The following is a 19,918-nucleotide window of genomic DNA, read 5'->3' as shown; positions in this document are numbered from 1 at the left end:
TAAAATGTAGAGTTTCTCATCCCCTCCGCTTCTGTTCCCATTATAACAAACCTTCCTCATAACGATTAAACGTTATATTTGTGTTATATTCAGTTACAATTATGCTTCTGTGCCTGTTATCCCTGCTGCATTATTAACCTCTTACATGCTTATTTGCATGCTTTTTTCGCTGCTTCTAATATAAAACCTGGCACAGAGTATTACAAAACAATTCATGTGAATTGCATTGTGGGTCAGCAAACAACATGCACAGGTCATGCACCTCTTTAGTAAGAGTTCCACCCAATTATCTCCTTTGTCTTTTGGATAATTAAACTTTTCAACATGAAACAATGTGCTACTTAATATAATAAATGTTTACCCTATATACTAAAGCCAAGAATAAGTTAATAAACAGCAAATCACCTAGTAATAAATTTATCTTTTCAAGGAACTTCTCCCAAAGCCACAATGCCAAATGGATTATATAATTCAGATGTAGCATGATTAATGTATCTATATTGTTTAATATTTAGCGTTTCATTTTGTTCAAGTCATTGCACCAGGTGCATGTGCAGTTGATTGTTAACAGAAAATAACTTCAACTGTAATAAAAAAATTGAGCACAATCATGAAAACATCATCGTTTAAAGACATAAAAAATTGTAAACAGAAGGTTCACAGCATTCATTTATTAAACTTGACTGGAGAAATATCTGCATATGTGGTATTTTAGGATTGTGAAGACTTGTGATAGAATTTAAGAGTTGAGATTGGAATTATTTTTGTTTACTCCAAAGTAACATTGTACTACAGGTTTAGTGGGAAATGGCATGGTATATTGGGAATTTGCTGATGGACCTTTACCCTAACTCTCAGTCTCATCACTTGTCATTTTCTGACTTTGGCCCTTACTGAATCTGAGCTGTGATGTTTATACTAAATAACAGCCTTCTTTCGAATTCAACATGAGGAGGAAATTAAATGTGTAAAACACACAGCACCATGAAAATGCAACTGTAAAATGTTTCCTTCCTATGGTGCATGAACGCAATATATTATTCCTTAAATGTTCCCAATAGTAGTAAACTAGCATTCCTTCCTAAAAAAAATGTGTTTGTCTCTGTGTCTTCATATCTCTCTTGAGCATTCTTGTGCTACAACTATTGAAACATGTCCCCTAGCACAATGAAATTGCTGCTTCTCCATACCTGCCATGGCTTTCATCAGGGTGTGGATACAAGTGGTCTTCCCAGCTCCACTGGGCCCCAAGGTCATCATTCCATGCCTCACCCTCTGCGTTTCAAACAGCTGGATAACTTTCAGTTTCCAAGGAGGGTGGTTAATTAAGCCAGCTTCCTCTACCTGAAGCACAACAAAATCCCCATATTAGATAGCATTCACCATGATCCAGATTTATCAAAAATAAAGGGTGGAGAAGAAGAAATGGAGGGGGCATGGATCAGTCCTATGCTGGTTTCCTTGGTGTCAACGAGGAGGCCTCGGCAATCTATGGGGCCTCTGCTAGTGGATCATTATTTATCCCTAGTATACGAATGGACTTTGGGAGCCCACTCCACATAGAGGGATACTCTCTCAGCCTAGACACACTGGGGAGGGCCTAGGCCCTACTCCAAAAGATATGACAAACTTTGAAGATCCCCAATGGAAGGCCTCACCCTCCCTGGGGCACAGAAAGGAGATGGGATGGGGGGGGAAGAACTGTGATTGACATGTAAAACAATCTTGTTTCTAAATTAAATTTAAAAATAGGAAAAAATCAAGGGCAAATAATGAAAAATAATACAATAGAAAAAAACAAATCTATCAGAGGGTGGATAATAGGGGTGACTACATAGTAGACACCCAGGAGTGTGAAGACACGTACTGTAAAAACTCTGTCCCCTTCACTGCATTCAAATTAATAAACTGTATGGTGTGCACTTAACCACATTAAAAAAAAAAAACCTACCACACAAAACTAATTCATGCAAACACAAAGACTGTGCCAACATAATAAATAGTCATCCCAAACTTGTAAGAAGCACCTGGATTTCTCTTCAGGAACTGGCTCATTATTCCTGATACTGGAACATGATTTAAATAATGATATTTATAACCAGAAAAAAATGTTTATTATGCCCAATCAATTGATTGAAAGTCTATGTAAATTCCAAGTAGTCTCAATATTACCTAGCACACTGTGCATTCATGGCTTCTAGCTACTAAAAGCATGGAGGAAGGAGTTTCCAAACACTGATCTAAGATTAATCTGCAAAGTGAGATAATGAGAGTGGGCCTATCGATAAGTAAAAAATTGAAGCACAGAATGATCAGTGTCCCATGTACAACTTGTAGTCATGAAGTTAGAATCTGAGCCCAAAACATCCAGGCCTATGATCTATCTATGACTATATTCTGCTTTAACTTGCTGTAAATCATGATTTGATTTTGACAAGAATCATTTTGAGCTCATAAATTCAGTGGCTTTGTTGAGCCCAGAAGATGATATTCTATAACTCTTCTATTTCCCAATTCATGCATTCTCTCTGCACCCTCTTCCGTGATGTTCACCGAGCTTTAGAAAAGATGTGATACATGCAGTTCCAAACCCATGGTCACATGGTCAGCCCTGATTAAACTCAGTAAGTCACAAAACCAAACAAAGAGACATGAATATAGAGGGAATTATAGTAAAAATGGAGGTGGATAGGAGTGGGAAATAGATAAAAGAAAGTAGGGATGAGAATGATAAGATGTCATCATATACATTTCTGAAATTATCAAAGAACAAACTTGAGTAAATAAAATAGCAAAAACTCAAAAATAATTTTGTATAATGATCATTATCTTTACGTGATTTACCCTCTTTGGAAAGTTCATTAACTACCAATACTTGGCATAAGTCATCTTATAAATTCCTTAGCCTTTTAGAAAGAGCTGTAGTAATTTAGCCAAATGAGAAGAAAATATTTTTGCAGAATGAATTATTACTCTTATTGATCAGTAAATGCAGACCTCAGTGTACTAATTCTAAAGCAAAAAATATACAGTGAGTATTACCACATTTGAATTGTATTGCAAATATTTTCAGAAAAATCAACTTTATGCTATAACTAAAGACTATGAGGATAAAATGATATTTTTTCCAAAACTCATCTTTGAAGAAGATAAACAAAGGAGCAAAGTTTACACAGTTCATTTCTACTCATATTCTAATTGACAAACTCTGGTCAATTAGACAGCATCAAGTGTCCATAAATCCAGATGCCTGACTAGGCACGTTACAATGGATCCCTCCATCACAGAGACTATGAAAAACTACATATGTGTCCAGAGGAAAGATCCACAGGTGAGAGTAAGGATGTTCCTCCTGACTCCCACCAACCTCAGACAAATCAGAACCAGCACTTGGTTCACCATGAAAAATTACCTGTTTACTGATTGCTGTCTCAAGCTCGGGGTAACCTGCTTTGTCCAAAAGAATATTTGGGAATAGGTCTTCAATCAAACTCAAAAACAATGGTTCATCTTCATCAATCTACAAAGAACAAAGAAGGAAATAAGGCCAATGATTTTAGCACAAACACAGAATATACAGAAACTTTGAAAACACTCAGCATAGGCCAGGGTAACAATTAGTAGATAAAATATAACCTTTATTAAACTCCAGTAATATGCTCCTCATGTTTTCATAATTAAAAAGTTAAGATGAGAAGAGAAAGAAATAAACAGAAGGAAAGAAAATCCTACCTACATTACAAATGTTACATAAAATCCCCCATTCAGAAGGCAGTAGACTACAATTCCTAATTTAGGCTGATGGGATTATCGTAATGAAATATATTTGTAAATTTGTAAATTGGAGTCTTGTTCATACTTCTTTTTGAAACAAGAACATCATGTTGTCATTCTACATAGAGTCCTTAACACTAGACATTGGTTATCAGTGGAATGGGAAATTACTACATCCTTGTAAAATTTAGGACAACTCCTTACCAGGCACTTTTAAAAACAACATTTTTTTAACCTACCACACAGAAACAATTTAAACTATTTGGGTCTTCAATGTGTAGATTTTTTAAATAATTTCTCATTTTATTTCATGGGCATGTTTTATCTGCGTATTTGTCTGTCAGCATGCATATGCCTCGTGCCTGAGGAGGCAACCACCACATAGGTGCTGGGAGTCAAACCTGGGTCTTCTTAAAGAGCAGCCAGTGCTCTTAGGTGGTCTTAACTGCTGAGCCATCTCTCCATTCCTGTGTGAGGACTGTTTTTGAATCAATTCAATTCTACTGAAATAGAAATATTTCTGACTGGATGTGAGCCATTTGAAGAGGAACCTCTGAAAATGTATAATTTAAACTCTGTTCTCCAGCACTTGATCTGAGAATTAGGCATTTAAATAAATTTAAATAACTGACTCATTAACTCATACTTAAGTATGTGGAATATTCCCATATGTGAGTCTCACCAGTTTGGAAAGATTCATGTCACGGAGCACGCGCATCACAATAGTGGATTCTGTATCAGTGGGACTGGCTCTTTTTGCTGCCCCCAGTGTGCGTAGAACTGACAAAATGTTGCGCAGACCAAAGTCATAGTGAACCTGTAGAAAAAGGAAATGCTGGGCTTATCTCTAATACTATCCTATTCATGGAAACAACATGAATTTGACTGGAAACACATTCATGATCATAAATTAATGCTGATTCCCTTTAAAAAAAAAACAAACAGTATGCCATATTTTGTTGATACTCTTGAGAGACCTGCCCTTTCCTAAACAGAAATGGAGGAAGAGTGGATTGGGGCTAAGAACAGAGGGGAAGAGGGGAGGAAGGGACTGGGAGGAGAGGAGAGAGGGCAAACAGTGGCCAGAATGTAAAATAAATAAATTTATTAAAAAAGACAATAGAACAAAAATTTCCTTTATCAATATGGTTTTTTTGTTTGAAAAATTGAAGATTATCTGAGAGTCTCTCCCTATGTTATCATTAACTTAAGTTCTTAGGTTAAAACTAAGATGTGTCTAGATAGGGGAAAGGTAGACATTTCCTCTTAAGACTATGACATCCCTTTATGTTTCTCTATAGCTAAAATACAGGACCAGAACAGAACTCACACACCACACTCTCAAACTCTGGCTAATTATAAAGGGCTATTACGTGTGAGGAAAAAGACACCACATTCTAGGATCACCTGGGGGAAGAATGCCACTGAATCTGGAGTCATGCTTTACGCTTAGCATAATAATAATGCAAGTTCTACATTCCAAATGTTAGCATCTACGAGGTGAATAATTAAAACTCCATTACCCAACCACTGGGGAATATAGTTGGCAGTTCTAAAAATTAAAAATGGGGCAACCAGGCCAGTCGCATGGGCAAAGGGCTTATAAGCCCAGCACCTGGGGACTACTGCAGGAGAATTTTAACTTCAAGGCTAAATGACAAATTCCAGGAAAAACTGCATCATATAATGAAACATTGTCTTAAACACTAAAAAAGTCAATCTTCCATAAGATGCAACAATCCCACTGAAAGCTCAATATCAAAGTGATGTTTGAACAACAATGTATAACATTCATATCCAACTATTCACAAAAGACAGTAGTAGGGAGTGGCCCAAATGCCCAGCTGCCCTACATCAGATGATGGAGTCACAAAACACAGCATTTTCACACAGGTAGAGTATTATTTAGCCACATAAAAAAGGCACCCCATACCACATTGCAAGTGAACCTTGGAGATATTATGCTAACTAAAATATGTCAGCCACAGAAGACCAAACACTGGAAGGAATTTATTTATATGAGTTATCTATTAAGTTGGTAGAGACAAAAATTAGAATAGTGGCTACCAGGGGTAAAGAAGGGGGAGAAGGAAGCAGCCAATTTGTAGGGTTTAGTTTTAAAAGAAAAGAAATTATGCAAACATGTAGATCTATTTGTTGTAAACAGATCTAACACCACTGAGCTGTATACTTGAAATGGATGATGCAGTAAGTTATGCATTTTATCACAATAAAGTCATAACTACAATAAAAACAAAAAATAACATTAGAAGTCACTGGCTGACATATGGAAGCTAACTCAGTACTTGTGCATTGAGGGTGGAGCATATGATAGCATTCAAGGTCAATTCCCACAAGTTCTTAAGAATGAAGACATAAAAGTGTAAGTGGATGTGCACACAAGTGTCAGTGGATGAAATTAACCAAGCAAACTTCCTTTCAGAACTGGAGTTGTGTTAAATACATGGGCCTAAGGGGCATCTGCAAGGGGATGACTGCTTTTCATGTATTGATTCCTGTCATTTCATGAGGGCCTCATGAATGTGACCGTAGGAGTAAAGTGGGTGGAGAACAGAAGCAGTGAAGGCAACCACAGGACTCAGTGACATGGAAAGTTCTCTACATTCAGGAAACAGAAAGGAGAAGATAATTCAGTGAACTGATGCCCAACCCAGCATGAGATGAAATCATAGCTCTGGCCAACACCTTCATTGCAGTCTTGGAGCATACATAGGACCCACTTAAGATGGCTTCAGTTCCTCAGACATCATGAAATATGGTCCACTGTTCAAGCCACTAAGCTTGTTGCTAAAATTGCTATTCGGTGACAGATAATTAATGCAGATGTAATAAGTGGTTAACTCAAGTGTACTAGCCAATAACTCTCATGAGGGCTTTATCTGCTATCCCAAATGCATGAGAAACTATCAAGAGGTTTACAATCAAAAAAGCAATTAGTCAAGCTTAGTTAAATATATGGGTGAGCATAGGAGTAAGAAGAGTCAATGACTCATAAGTTCCCAAACACTGTGCCATCACCTGGTACACCATGACTTGTACACAGGTTACGTAAATTGACAACTGCAATACCATTTGAAATATTATAGCTCTTAAGTCAGTTTGCAGAGGAAGCATATTGCTTCTGTGCTACAAATAGTAATTTCTTTAAATGTTTTTCTTAACAAAAGTCTAGAGAAAATCAATTTCATTGGGGCGTGGAAAATATCTCTGTAGGTCAAGTGATTGGTATGTAACCATAAGATCAGAAAAGGATTTGAAAACCTATGATAGATAGATAGATAGATAGATAGATAGATAGATAGATAGATAGATAGACAGACAGACAGATAAATAGAAAGCAAGCCAGGTTTGGTGGCACATACTTAAATTCACAGCACTGGGAAATGAGAAACAAACATGTTCCTAGTTCTCACTGACCCTAGCTTACTCAGCTAGCTCAAGGCCCGTGAAAGACCCTATGTCAAAAGCTGAGGTGAACAGAACCATAGGAACAATTCATGAACTTGACCTTTGGCCTCCATGCATGTGCACACACATACACTTGCACACACATACACACACACACTCACTCACATGCACACACAAATCAGCTTTATCATTTTATACTTAGTGTCAAAAGTACCTTGTCAAAAGTTCTAGTCTAAGCTGAGAAGATGATGGTAATTGGTGACTTCCAGGAGTGGGAGAGTTGATTTTTAACAGGAATACAGCCTGAGAGGCGACACATGCTCCAATACATGGCACTACACCCCTACACATACTGGCAGCACTAAGTGGACTCAGCTGACTTAAAAAAAAATGAAACTGGGAAAGAAAAGAAGTTGAAGGAGAGATAAAAGAGGAATTGAAAAGGACAGGATGTGGGGTGGGTTTATAAAAATACATTATATGCATATATGAAATTCCCAAGCAATTTCTTAAAGAACTGAAAATATTCCACTAAACAGAAAAATGAAAAGTGGCTAACGACATAAAGACCTTTAGAATAACACACCTGCTTCGAGAGCTGCTCCTCACACAGCTGATAGAGTGTGAAAAATTTCCTGGCCAGAACTACGTTGTCAATGAAACCACAGCTGGCCAACTTCACCCTAATGATAATCTGACGGTCAGGGACCATCATGGCCACAGAACGGAAGTTTATCTTCAAGTTTTCAGGGAGTTCCTGGCGTCCGGCATAGCCAGGGTTCTAAATGGAAGCAAAACCCAAGGATGAATGACACACTCTTGGGGCAACTAGGACATACTGGCATGATATTAAAAGATTCATTATGCACACAACACAAATCTGGAATGTCAGCTGGAGAGCTAATTTACATACCTCACTCTCCTTTCGCCTGGACAGACTAAGTCATGAGTTATTAATATGAGCTTTGTTTAGACTTAAAGATTTTCAAGCAGGAATGATGATTATAATCTCAATTTCCATTCATGAAGCACAGTGACACAGGACTGGGGAGAGGCACAAGCACTGTGACAAGAAGGCTGAATTTCAGTAGCTCTTCTAGCAACACCTTACCATAGTCAGAAAAAGTCCAAATTCTGGGTTCATGGTCACATGATCTCCATCAGTAAAAATGAAAGATTTTTTCCGCTCCTTCTTACATGTGAGAATAATGGAGATTTGCTGGGCTGCTACAGAGAGAACTGGTAGATCGATGCGGTTGAATTCATCAAAGCAACCCCAGGACCCAGACTGGGCCAGCCCTTAGAAAGAAAATTAGACAGAAAATCCAATTAGTATATCATTTCTGAAAACCAAGAAAATGGAGATTACACAGCTGCCAAATTGAACCAGAGATCGGTTTATTCAAAAACTGAAGTTAGCACATAATGGTGCATCAAGAAGCCCAAAACAGCCGACAAGTTGGCAGCTTTTCTGTAAACATCCAACCCGTATTACTGACTATAAGTGCCTAACAAAAGGCAAAATGACATGAGCATTCCATCCACCTAATGCTGCTAAGACTGAGCTTGTCAAATAAAACAACCTAGAAAAATGAAACCAAAAAATATCCAGTTCCTGGAAAATATAAACAAATCTTTTGCTGTTGTTATTGCTCCAGATTGAATCAACTCTCCCACAAGCTAAGCTTGTGTTCCCACCCTGAGAGATAGATCTTTTCTTTAGGTTTGTTTATGTCTTTTATATATATGGGTGTTTTGTCTGCATGTAAGTCTGCACACCAGAAGAGAGCATCGGATCCCATTATAGATGGTTGTGAGCTGCCATGTGGTTGGGAATTGAATTCAGGACCTCTGGAAGAGCAAAGCAGCCAGTGTGCTTAACCACTGAATCATCTCTCCAGCCCCGAGAGATAAGTGTTACCAAGAAATTTTCAACTGACCTGAAATTTCTCAGTCAGTGACAGAGTGCTCACCTTTGAATATCCGCCCAAGTCCTCGGAAATCCATTTGGTCTGAACAGTTGAAAACCACAACATATTTCCCAAGACATCGGCCCATATCCTTGGTGGTTTCTGTCTTGCCTGTTCCTGCAGGACCAGCCGGGGCTCCTCCCATGCTCATTCCCAGAGCCTGAGCCAATGTGATGTAGCACCTGCACAGCCAAGTTGTCTTTAGAAACTTGGAGTCCCAAAGATGCGCAAGACATCACAGAGAAAGGCACCTGTGCTTGACTTAAAGATGCAGGAAGAGGGCCAGTCTTCCTACAGATCATTTCCAAAGCTATATTCTAGGACAGAGGTCCTCATGTGTGCTGAGATGTGCTATGGAAAAAGAAGGAAGTAGTCTCTGTCCAAATAAGTTTAGGAAGTCTGTAAAAAGTTAGATTTCTTTACTGAATTTTTCAAGGCTCTATTACAATGGTATTTACAGTAATTATGGAAAATGTATAAGCATGGAAAAAGAGTGTGGAGCACTGCTGACATTTATTTGGCAACCCTTCCCTAGAATTCTATCCATGTCAAAAGACTAACATTTAGAGAGTCTCATAGATCATGAGGGAAATTCGTATCACTGTATAGCACCTGGTACCCTAAAGGATGGATATTACTAAAGGGTCATTGGTCAGGGGGTTGCATAGTATTGGTGAAGATGTGGCTTGGTAAAGTCACTATTGAAAACTGTATGAACTACCCCCCCAAAAAAAAATGAAAAACAGCACTAACATACATCCCAACAATCTCCCATCTGGTTGCATACACACAAAGATGAATTCACCCTTCACCCTTCATGAAAGTATCTACATGGCCTGCATGTTCACTGTAGGCCAAGGAAAGACCCAGTTGTCACCTAATGGATGCTCATGGTAGACACAAAAAGACACAATCGTCGCCTAATGGATGAATGAACTTTTCAAAATATGGTTTTATACAATGGAACACTTTTTAGCCTTTAAAAAGAAAATGTTACCATTTTACATACAGAAGTAGACCCAAGGAAACTTTGCTAAGCAGAATGAACCAGACACAAAAAGACAAATACTTCATGATTTCACTCACATGCTAGGAAGAAGTGGCCAGAATACATAGAGAATAGATCAATAATGGCTGGAAGCAGAAATGGAGACAGGAAATAAGATGTAGGGCAGATAACTCAACATATCAATTTTGTAAAGTCAGGAAATATAGATAGCGGATCTGCAAGGGGATTATAGTTAATAAAACTTTATTGTCCTAGGAGTCTTCAACAGAATTTGTAGATTTTAGCTGTTCTTCTCGCCAAAATAAGTAACTGTGAGCTGCTAGCTGTGCTAACATGTGTCGATGTAATAATAAGTAGTAACAATGCTTACTATCCTTGTCTGCTATCAAACTGTGTTGCAAACCTCAAGTATACATAGTAAATAAATAATCTGGTCATGGTAACACAAGCTGTACTCACAGAGGGAGAAGGATCATGAATCCAAAACCAGTCTGGGCTACATGGTGGATTCAAAGTTATCTTGAGCTATGTAATGAGATCCGTGCTCCCAAAGAATCCAAATCTTGGAATGCCAGTAAGTGGGAGAGTATCTAACATGCTCAAGATTTTCCACAGTTCACAGAAGAGAAAAATAATACATTCTATTTGTCAGATTGGGAATCATTTAAATAGATTCATTGTCTTTTTAATCTAGGAGTTCCTAGTTCTACATCCTTGACTTAATTTTATTTAATGTTTTATGAGTATGAATATATGCATGTGTAAGTGTATGTGCACTGTGCATGAGCAGGAGCCCACAGAGGCCACAAGAAGGCATTGGATCTGTCTGCACTGGGCCCTACAGATAGTTGTGAGTTTGATAGGGGAGCTAGGAATAAACCCAGGTCCTCTGCAAGAGCAGCAAGTGCTCTTAACTCCTGAGCTGTCTTCCAGTCCCACAATGCCATGGTTTTAAACAACACACTGCTAAATAATAGTATTCCAGGTCTTTGCATGAGCTTCTGCAGGTCCTTCCATATCTCACCATATGAGGATAACACGGGAAAGATTTGGTGAGTGGTACAAGAAATCCTTTAAAGGGAAATTTTTACCCTAAAACTGTGCTGATAGATTACTTGATTCCAGCACCACCTGGTGTTGCCAAAGAAAACCATCCATAAGTCGGTGCAGCTTTGCTTCCTATGGCTGAATATAAAGCATTCATAGGTCCCTGAGAAAGCACTCAGAGAAAATGTGTAAATGAATATCAAGTACACAGACTGTGGTCTCCCAGGTTCTCTACTAGAAATAAGCTTCTGAAAACCAGGTGAGTACCCAGCGTGGCCAAGGAGGAAGAAGCCAGGTGTAAAAGCAGATGGACATATGCACCCTTGTCCATATTTCCCTCTAGCCAAAGGCCTAATTCCCTGCTTGCATTTCACCATCCCTTTCTGGGCAGTCGTTAACCACCGCCACTTACACAATGGTCCCCTTGTTATCTCATCAAACTCCAGAGCCACCTGAAAGAAGCCCCTGATCCCACATCACAAATGAGGAAGGAGGCTCACTCAATGGAGTGACTTTACTCGGGATCTTGGAGGAGCCGATACCAAGTCTCACCCATGGCTGCAAGCCAAGCCCTTTCTGTTAGACTCAAGGTGCATCCAGCCTTCAAGATAAGGAGCCTACTCGGGTCACTCACTGCTGCCCTACAGAGCTCTTTACACCTGTGAACAACAGGCAAATGTTGTCACGACTGCAATTATGCATCCATATCATTACAGGCGTTCCTTATCCTGCGTAAAGAGAAGTGATTTCTGTACCTATTGATTCTAAAATGCTCAGACATTCATGAAGGAGGATACAGGGCAAGTGACCCAGCAATTAGAGATAGTCACAGACTTTTCTGTGTGTCTGTCAACAGGATGCTCTGTCTGCCCTTGCTTTCGCATGGCCTCTGCCTGGGTGGCAGCAGCAGAGAGGACCTTTCACCCTCCTCTGCATGTGCCCTCAGTAAAAGGAGGATGGTTATTAAAATCATCATGAGTTTGGGAGAAAGGTAATGTGTGTTTTTATCATGTGAGGATGGCCATTTGACCGAATGCAATGTCAACAGGTCTTTGCATGTAATGTGAAGCTTCTCAGCTCTAGGAGCTGCCCTGGCTGTCACATGTCACAAGTCCAAAGGCAAAGGCTGAGAGTACTCGCCACTACCTCCCAAATCATGCCCTTATGAGACATTTGTTTTCATGAGGAGCTTTCTTACTGTAAAAGGACAGAAAAATCTTGTCCTCTGAACCAGCCATGGAAAATGATGCCTCACTTCTCACGCATTCTAGCTGAAGAAATGCAGACAAGGGAGCATGGGGTGAAAGTCTAAAATGAATTGCAGAACTGTCTGCATTTAAAGCTGAAAATACTTGCTTGGCTTTCTATTAAGGGGATGAGGGTGTGTAATAGAATAATGTTGCCCCACACACACACAAAATGCCCATATTCTAACCCTTGGACACTGTGAGCATATCACCTTATATAGCTAAGGGGACTTTGCAAACATTATCAAGGTGAGGACCTTGAGGTAGACAGATTATCCTGGATTTCCCAGTGGATTCAATCCACTCTGAGGAAACAGGAGACAGAAAAACATGTCAACGGCACAAGAGGAGGTTAGGTGCAAGGACAAAGGGCATGAATTCAGCCCTCTGTTTGTGCTTGTCAAGGTGAAGGAAGAGATCAGGCAACAAGGCTGCTCTCTGGAGCCGGGATGGTCTTCTGCTCACAATCAGTGAGAAGCAAAGGTCAGGGTCCTACAACCAAGAGGATTTCCACCAACAACCTGAAAAGGTGGAAAGTGGTGCCCCCTTGTGTCTCTAGGAAGGAACTCGGCCATCTTGTGGATTTAAGGAATGGGTAAAAAATACTAGATTTGTGTGATTTAAGCTTCTGATCTTGGGATGATTTGTTATGGTAGCAATGTAACATTAACACTGTGAGTCTGAACAGAGTACAGTTAAGACAGTCAACTGTGTTTTTTGTTTGTTTGTTTGTTTGTTTGGGTTATTTTTCCTGGAAGCTGGGGCATGGAGAGCACAGAAGTGTGAGAAGGAAATAGAGGGTGGCAGGAGGGTTGTCCAGACAGAAGCGACTGCATTATGTCAAACATCAAACATCCCTGACAGTGACCTAACAAGAGGTGGACACTGATGATTATCTCAGAGAGGAAATTCTGAGTCTTGCTAGGTCAGGAAACAGAGAATATGGAAGCTGGTACTTAGCTGGCTTTCACTTTTTCGCTTCTGATGCATTCTGAGACCCTAGTCCATAGGATGGGGCCATCACCCTCGGTTAGTTCTTTGTGGGGAAAGCCCTCAAAGGCAGTTAAGGTGTTGACGATGGATGACCTGGGTGTTTCTTAATCCACTCAAGCTGACAGTTGTAATTTGCCAGCATGAATGACAGGTGGCCAGCAAAGGGAAAGGAAATGATGACTCCCGTGTCCTTGCCATACGCCCCTCAGTCTTCCTACTTTTGTTTGTGCTTCACTCCATTTTGCTGCTTTTAAAAATCCCTTAATTGCTTCTCCAAAGAACAACAGGTGCTGAAGTTAATAAAGTAACCTTCGATGTCCCCTGTGATTCACACCTAGTGGCACACCGTAATTAATTCCTTTCTTGTCCATTCAGTATTCACAGATGCATTTACACTTTGCCTCTGTAAGACTGAAGGCAAAAGAAGCTGGGTCTATTTCAACCACAAACCTGAATCCCATGTGAAGACACAGGGAGAGCTAGAAATACTGACTTTCAAAGGCCTTGCTATAAAAGTGCTGTGGGCAAAAAGTCCCCCGAGCCACCCAAGGGACTAGAATGCTGAGCAGAGGAGAAAGGGACTGAGGGATACCAGAATCCTCCCATCACCTGTCTGTGAGCGGAGTTATGACAAGCCTGTCAGTGCAGCCTAAAAATTCATTCTGGTATATGAAAGCCACGTCTGTGATGTGGATCATCGTCTTGTCAGAATCTTCCAGAAAATAAAATCTGCACTGTCTCAGCCACTCAAAGTCCGTAGGGCTCTTGACATGCTTTTGGCACTGAAATTCAAAAGGTATGTGTTAGACCTGAGAGGCGTCACTTGCTAAGTAGACACATTAGCATTTGCACAGATGACAGAGGAGAAAGGAGAAGAAACCAAACAGATGAGAGAAGTCAGGTCTCTCGCCATCTGACCCGCCGATCAGTTATTGGTCAACAAAAAAAGCAACTTGAGATGCTATAGGAATGGGGGGAAGCAAGACCACTCCAGCTAGGTGGCTCAAATTGAAATGGCATTACAGTTCAATAAGAGAGTTATTTCTATAAATGCACCCTTCGTGAATAGGACCATATATCTGAACTACGAGATTTAATCTATGAGCATACAAAGACAAAGCTACAATGTCATTACCAAAAGGGCCAAAAGGGCATCTCTTAGGAATAAAATGAAATCTTTTTTTTTTTTTTTTTTTTTTGGTTTTTCAAGACAGGGTTTCTCTGTGTAGCTTTGGAGCCTATCCTGGCACTCGCTCTGGAGACCAGGCTAGCATCGAACTCACAGAGATCCACCTGCCTCTGCCTCCCGAGTGCTGGGATTAAAGGCATACACCACCAACACCCGGCAAGATGAAATCTTTTTAAGCTTTTTAACCGTTTTTTTCCCTATGAATTTTCAACAGATTAAAAATCCTAACATTTAAATGTCAGGTTAATACCTGGCAGTGGTTTTGTCTAAAATTTTTATCAAAATTTTAAGGCACTTTAATCATTTCTCTTTGACAAATAAGAAATCTAAAATTACCCTGTGCCCTTTATTCCTTTGAGAGTCAGTGTGCTTAGCTATTAGGCAAGAAGATTAACACAAAATAACTCAAAAACTGCAGTCTTCTGATTCCACCACATCAGGACCAATCTTTCATACTCTTATTTTTTTAACATAATGGGTCTAAGACACAATCCAGAAAATTATTGAGTGTAAGAGCTTCTTGTATCTAACCGAATATTGCATTCTCTAGAATACAATATTCTTTCCACACTTCACATAACTGGAACTATGAACCTCCCCTTATCTTTTCCAGGCAAACTGTGTGACATCTGCTGCAGTAAGAAGGGCTACTTTACAATCAACATCGTAAAGGGAGGTAAAACTTGTGAAGGGTGTGATTTGTCAAATCCTCCAAAGAAGCCTTAAACAGCTCTACGACCGACCAACACGTTTATAATTTCTGCCCCCAAGAAACCTGGAATATTCCATCAATAACTACAAGGGAAATGAGAAAGAGAAAAACTTTCTGGGACACTGCATGACATTTTAGCATCTGGAATAAACACAAAGAATTGTAAAGTGATGTCTTGTTCCACCAATGGCGTAGTATAGATCATCACAATGTGACCGAAACTTCAGTTTAAGGCTGAAAAGAGAGTCTGACATGTACCCTCTGATGTCAGTGTGCCTGTGCCTGAATTTGACTTTTTCACAAAATCCATCCTATCAGTCCAGTGGTGAGCACAGACTGCGTCTAGAATTTGTTTTTCTGTTCATGATAGATCATTTATAAAGCATTTACCAGGTCATCAAAGATGTCCCTTTGGTGCACATGAATAGTAATCAGAGTCTCATATTTAACCCGCTCCATGGAGCTCAGGTCCTTTGTGGTAACGTCAATCAGTGTGTTCAGTAACTCTAGAAAGGACTGGTTGGTCTTCTGCATGACTTTCTTATCAAACTTGGCATTCCGAAGGGCTTCTTCTGAGTCCCGGGTCCATATCATTTGAATTCCTAATAATCCAACCTTGTAGAGGTTTTAAACAAAAGAGGCTGAGTCTTTACAAGAGTGTATACATGCATACATACATACATACATACATACATACATACATTTGCAGAGAATTTCAAATTTACATAGAAATCATTATGATAATTTATTGTAATTATTATAAAAACAGATGGCCCTGATTATGTCAACTTCTTTGATTTATTTCAAAGTCCATGAAATCCATTCATGTTATTTATCTAAGGCCTAAGTGTGGGAAGCCCTCTGATGTGTCTATATCTCTCTTGGTTTAGCTCTTGGTCACACAAGTTTAGCTCACACCTCTCTAAATAGATTTTTAAGCCACACGCAGAAAAGGAATTGAATTAAATTGGCTTTATTTGATAGACATAGGGTTTGTACCTAGTAGACACTCATAAAATCTTTACTGATCACAGGACTAAGAAAAATCATTTCTTATATTTGAATGCCAAAGAATATTTTTTCTAGTGAAGGGTGTTCTGAGGACACTTTTATGATCTAAGTCCAATGTTACATAAGGATATTTGTTAAGAGAAAAACTGTTGTAAGCTAAAGAAAATACTGCAAATATCTCTGTAACCCCAAATCATATTTAAGTCTATAGTTATACATGGCCAAATAATCAATAGTTGAAATCTTTAATCTTATCCATATTTGGTAAGTCTTTATGAAAATCTTAATATTGAGCCAGAATAAAATTACAGCATTTGTGAAGCTTACAATAGGCAATATCTAAGATTTAAAATGACTGCTTGATCAAAAAATAATAATTTCCAATTTCAATACACTGACCTGGGCAGGGTAGGAAGAAAGAAATTCAATCAGTTGGAAACCTGATTCTTGAATGTTTTCGGCTGCCTGGCGAATCACAAGATGCAATGAGGACTTTGACTCCTCCAGGAGGCAATTAAGCCAGACTTCTACATTGCCCTCTGCCATCACAGGTTTGTCCAACTCAATTGTCTCACCCTCCCGAGAGGAAATTGACAGAATTCGATCATAGATCTGTTAGAAGATGAAAAAGAGCAGCCATATTCATGTAAAAATAAGCAATCCCTTTCCTCTGTGTCCTCTTGTCAATATTACCCCTCCCATTAAAAAGTTAAGGCACAAATCATAAGATAGATGGCAAAATAGGACATAAAGTCATTTCAAAACAACAACAAAGAGCTAGCTTTAAAATCTAATGAAGAAACTCAGGCCATTGGCACTGTAAGGACAGAAGTTATTTCTAAAATAAATAATACAAATGTGTTGATGGAAGAAAAAAAAGAAAATCCCTAAAATCCTCCAAGCAAACTGGAGCTCACAAAGAGGCTATAATTCCACACCACATGATTATTGGGTTGACATTAGGAATGGCCTGATCAAGATGATGATGAGACCAAAGCCATTACAAAGTAATTCCAATTCTGCACCATGCACAGTACTCTGTGCAGAAGAGGACTCTCCTGTGTCTTCTCATCAAATCCAACCCCTACTCTTCGTCATTTCACTTCACTCTCCAGGTGGTACAGTAGCAGAAAACTATGCTGTCTAGAGTTCAGGACATGGATCCCAATGGAGCTCTTCATGGAGGACAACACTGAGATTAAATTTCTTGTCTACAAAAAAATAAAAAAATAAAAAATAAAAAAATTTTCTTGTCTACATTGGTCATTAATAGAAGGCACCTACGTGTTCTGTGTCTCTAATTATGTCCCACAGTGCATGACAAACAAAATGAAATAAAGGAAATGCAAATTTTTGCTGTTGTTTCTGCTCTTTGGTTTAAAAAGTAAACAAACCAACAAAACAGCATTCATCTGAGGTTGAAATTTAGTGCTGTGTTAAGTCCCCTTTCCTGTTGAACATGAAATCCTGGGACTGTAGCAGAAAGGTTTTCCCAAGCATCAGGAAGAACTTCCTTCTTGATAAAATGCCTTTTTTTTAATTCAAGAATTTTAATGATGATAAATGTAAACACAAAGACAAACTACTGCCAGAAGAGAAACAGTATTTTAGACTACCTTCATATATTACCTTAATAAAAATTGGAATGGCAGGCTGGCTGTTAGTATTCAGGCATTTGTATTTGCCTGTCCTTGGGGTTCTGACAGGACATGCCCTCAGCTGCAGCCATTAAGAGCACCACCTGTGCCTATTCTCTACATTCCCTTTTAAAGGGGCCCTGCCCACCTCTCTCTCTCTCTCTCTCTCTCTCTCTCTCTCTCTCTCTCTCTTTCTCTCTCTCTCTCTCTGCATTTCTTTCCTCTCTCCTGTTGCTCCTGTCCCCAGATGCCAGTCTCCCCCTCCCCATTCCCCTTTTCATGATCCCTTTCCTCACATCTTTCTCTCCCATGCAACTTTTCTTAAATTACAACACTGGCTCCTTTTGCAGATGTCTGTAATTCCAGCACTCAGAAATCTAGTGCAGGAGGATCATAAGCTTGAAACCAGCCAGTGCTGCAGAAGGAGTTCCGGGCTAGCCTTCGCTACACAACAACCCGATGTTTCAAACAAACAACAAACACAAACAGCAGAATAGAATGAAAGTAGAACGTATAACAGAGAAAGAAAAAATGCATATGATAAAACGTAGTGCCAACTCCATTAAGGAGTACTTCCTAGGTATCAGACAAGAAAATTAACCTCCCTATTCCACACATAACAAGAGCTATTGCTCTTGAGTTTTGAAGCCCACCCTGTGTTTGTTCCCTACTGTGGCCCTCCTGTGAAGCCTATGACAGCAACCCAGCTTTCCTCTGTCTTACTTCCTACCATTCCACCAGACAACTGCACCTGACAAACTTCCTAAAGCACAGGCTGAATGTCCTACTTAGAAGCCTCTCAAGGGTTTCTGACACATGCTGGATGAAGTGACTATCCATGGCATGGCACACGTGGCCTTTGGAATCCTCCCATTCCTCTTGTGACTGGAATCTCATTCTCCAGCACCAGATACATGGGAGTTGCAAGCACCCGTGCCTGTGAATTCAAAATGACTAGAAACTAGAATCTTTACGCATCTCATCGGGTTATGGTGAGGTTGTAATGGGCTGTAATGTCCTCATAAGCATAGTTGACCTTGCAAGAGGAGCAGGTTTTAAACACAAAAGGCAGATATCAAAGTGACCAAAAACTAGTGGCCAAAAACTCCAAGGACTGTCAAAAGCCATGAGAAACCGTGGCAAAGGCATCCGGGTCTCCTTTGGACAACCAACTCTGCCACCATCTCATTTCTGCCTTCCAGCCTCCAGAACTGAGAGAACATGCTGCTGTTGTTCCAAGTCATGAAAACCTTAAGCACTGGCCCATGTACCACAGTTCTGATCTGGGCTGTACACACCTCTAGGCTCTCACACACACTGCTTTCTGGCCAAGCCACGCTTCCCTTCTTCAGCTACCTGATTATGTTCCACTCATGCTCAAAACATCAATTGAAACCAATTTACTCATTTGGAAAGTCTTCCTAACAATCTATATACCCAAGTTAGGGCTCCCTGGGAGGTTTTCTTAGGTACATGTGCTTAACACAAACACAGTAATTTGGTCCAAGTATATCACCAATTTAATAGTGAAATTTTGGGATAAGGAATAATTGTTAGTGAGACATTCTCCCTGGGAATCCTACAGCCAGCCTCATTGTGGCACATAGCAAGGCGCCTGACCATAATGGCCGGCTTTTAATTGCCTACCATGGTATCCATCTACCACAGCACTAACTGCACTCCATAGAGTCCATCTGTTTACTTCTCCATCTCTTCCATCAGAGCATGAGTTCCCTGAGGCTTGCTGGTATATTCCCATTCTTAGGCAAAACATCTGGCACATGATAGCCGCTCAGTAGATTAAACTGGCCGATAGGGTGAATAAATGAATATTACTGAGTTGATATGAGGCACAAGAGGACTGAACACAATGTCAGATAAGAAAGGCCCTTTTTGTAGA

The 19,918-nt window shown here is 39.7% G+C and overlaps 1 protein-coding gene across 1 annotated transcript in view; it reads right to left on the bottom strand.

Annotated features, from left to right (window-relative positions):
* Positions 1-19,918, bottom strand: part of Dnah5 (dynein axonemal heavy chain 5) — a 214,012-nt gene that overhangs the window by 105,438 nt on the left and 88,656 nt on the right. The window contains exons 33-41 of the mRNA XM_027400064.2: positions 16,781-16,993; positions 15,761-15,985; positions 14,079-14,251; positions 9,177-9,355; positions 8,315-8,502; positions 7,790-7,984; positions 4,457-4,591; positions 3,413-3,520; positions 1,191-1,344 (exon numbers count right to left, since the gene is read on the bottom strand). Of these exons, the coding sequence (XP_027255865.1) occupies positions 1,191-1,344; positions 3,413-3,520; positions 4,457-4,591; positions 7,790-7,984; positions 8,315-8,502; positions 9,177-9,355; positions 14,079-14,251; positions 15,761-15,985; positions 16,781-16,993 (1,570 nt within the window). The remainder of the gene's footprint in view (positions 1-1,190; positions 1,345-3,412; positions 3,521-4,456; positions 4,592-7,789; positions 7,985-8,314; positions 8,503-9,176; positions 9,356-14,078; positions 14,252-15,760; positions 15,986-16,780; positions 16,994-19,918) is intronic.

Source organism: Cricetulus griseus, chromosome 2 (genome assembly GCF_003668045.3).
Source record: "Cricetulus griseus strain 17A/GY chromosome 2, alternate assembly CriGri-PICRH-1.0, whole genome shotgun sequence".
NCBI lineage: Eukaryota > Metazoa > Chordata > Mammalia > Rodentia > Cricetidae > Cricetulus > Cricetulus griseus.
This window is presented reverse-complemented; position numbering and strand designations above follow the sequence as displayed.